Below are 1,347 nucleotides of genomic sequence, written 5' to 3'. Positions count from 1 at the left end.
AATTAGCACACCCTTATTTCAGAAATTATAGACAAATTCTATGAGGACAGGGTGTGAAGTGTAAAAACAGTAGATGAATTTTGCTAAAATTCGTATGACCCACCTTAGTTAATTGAACAATAGTACATCGTTTTCCATAGCTTTAAGAAAGAAGATATAGATGAAATAATCAATTCGGTGAATGATAATTTATTCAGGGAGGGTATGCTTGAGAGAAGGATAAAGCTGCACGAACATTAAGAAAAGGAGCTGCAGACGATGAAGGACCCTTTATCGTATTATTTGGGAAAATTAACGAGTGTGTATAGCGTGGATGGAAACATTCAAGAGGAACAGGTGCAGAGGAACAATCATACTATTCACACAACCATGAGGATCATGGAAGAGTATCACAATAGGCTGTTTTTCTACTACATCATAAGGGATAATTTGCCCGAGTCCAATCATGACTGTTTTATAAATGTGGGCAGAAAGGCCTTTATCTTATTCTTAAATGACCCAGTTAATTTGGAGGAGCCTCAGTTAAATAGATGTGTGCTTGCGTCAGGGATCCTCCCGATGAGAGCCCAGAGATGAGGGTTGCGAGAAACAGGCTAAGCAGCATGTACACATGTATATGCATATATAAGCTGCTAACGATAGCAAGAATAAATATTCTTATACCTATATGCTTATATATACAATTATCTGATAAAGTCTTCTTTACTGGAAACAGGAGCCAAGTGGATTATACAGCACCGTTTCAGCAATTATCGGTGCCCGACTGGCATCGTGACTCTATTTTTTACCATGAAACGGTATTTAGCCATTAAAAGACAAATATGTGCTGTGCGTATTTTAAGGGAGGCAGTGAATTAAATTTATATGTGAAGTTTGTCAATTTCGGTTTTTTTAAATCATGATATAAGACTCATCATCGGATGTTCTAAAATCTGTTAAGGGTTTTTCGTCTCTTTTTATACATTTATACATGCATGATATACTTAACTTGATACGAATAGAATTTTACGATTACATCTTCTGAAATTATTGAAGGGGTATTTCGTATTTTACCCCTTAATTGTGGTAAGGATTTGGAAAATTCATCTCTTTACATGGTGATTTGTTTCCTTGCGCCTATAAAATGGATGTTTAGAATGGAAGTGATGTTTTGAGGCTGTATAATACCAGTGAAGATTCCTTCAATTTTAAAATAGAAGTAGGAGTACAACACCTCGAATCAATATACACAGATAAATGAGCCATACTACACTGAATTCAGAGGCCAATAATGATACTATGCTTCATCTTCTTTGGTTAAATTTAGCATACTGTGTATGTAATATCTCATGAACTCATCTGAATGGT

The 1,347-nt window shown here is 35.4% G+C and overlaps 1 protein-coding gene across 1 annotated transcript; it reads left to right on the top strand.

Annotated features, from left to right (window-relative positions):
* Positions 1-258: 258 nt before the first annotated feature.
* Positions 259-576, top strand: C922_05867 (hypothetical protein; the record flags this gene model as incomplete). Its single annotated transcript, XM_008821438.1, has 1 exon — positions 259-576. The coding sequence occupies one exon, from the start codon at positions 259-261 to the stop codon at positions 574-576; it is 318 nt and encodes a 105-aa protein (XP_008819660.1).
* Positions 577-1,347: the final 771 nt, after the last annotated feature.

This window comes from Plasmodium inui, assembly GCF_000524495.1.
Source record: "Plasmodium inui San Antonio 1 unplaced genomic scaffold supercont1.285, whole genome shotgun sequence".
Taxonomy (NCBI): Eukaryota; Apicomplexa; class Aconoidasida; order Haemosporida; family Plasmodiidae; genus Plasmodium; species Plasmodium inui.
The sequence above is the reverse complement of the archived record's forward strand: the minus strand, read 5'-3'. Positions and strand labels throughout refer to the sequence as shown.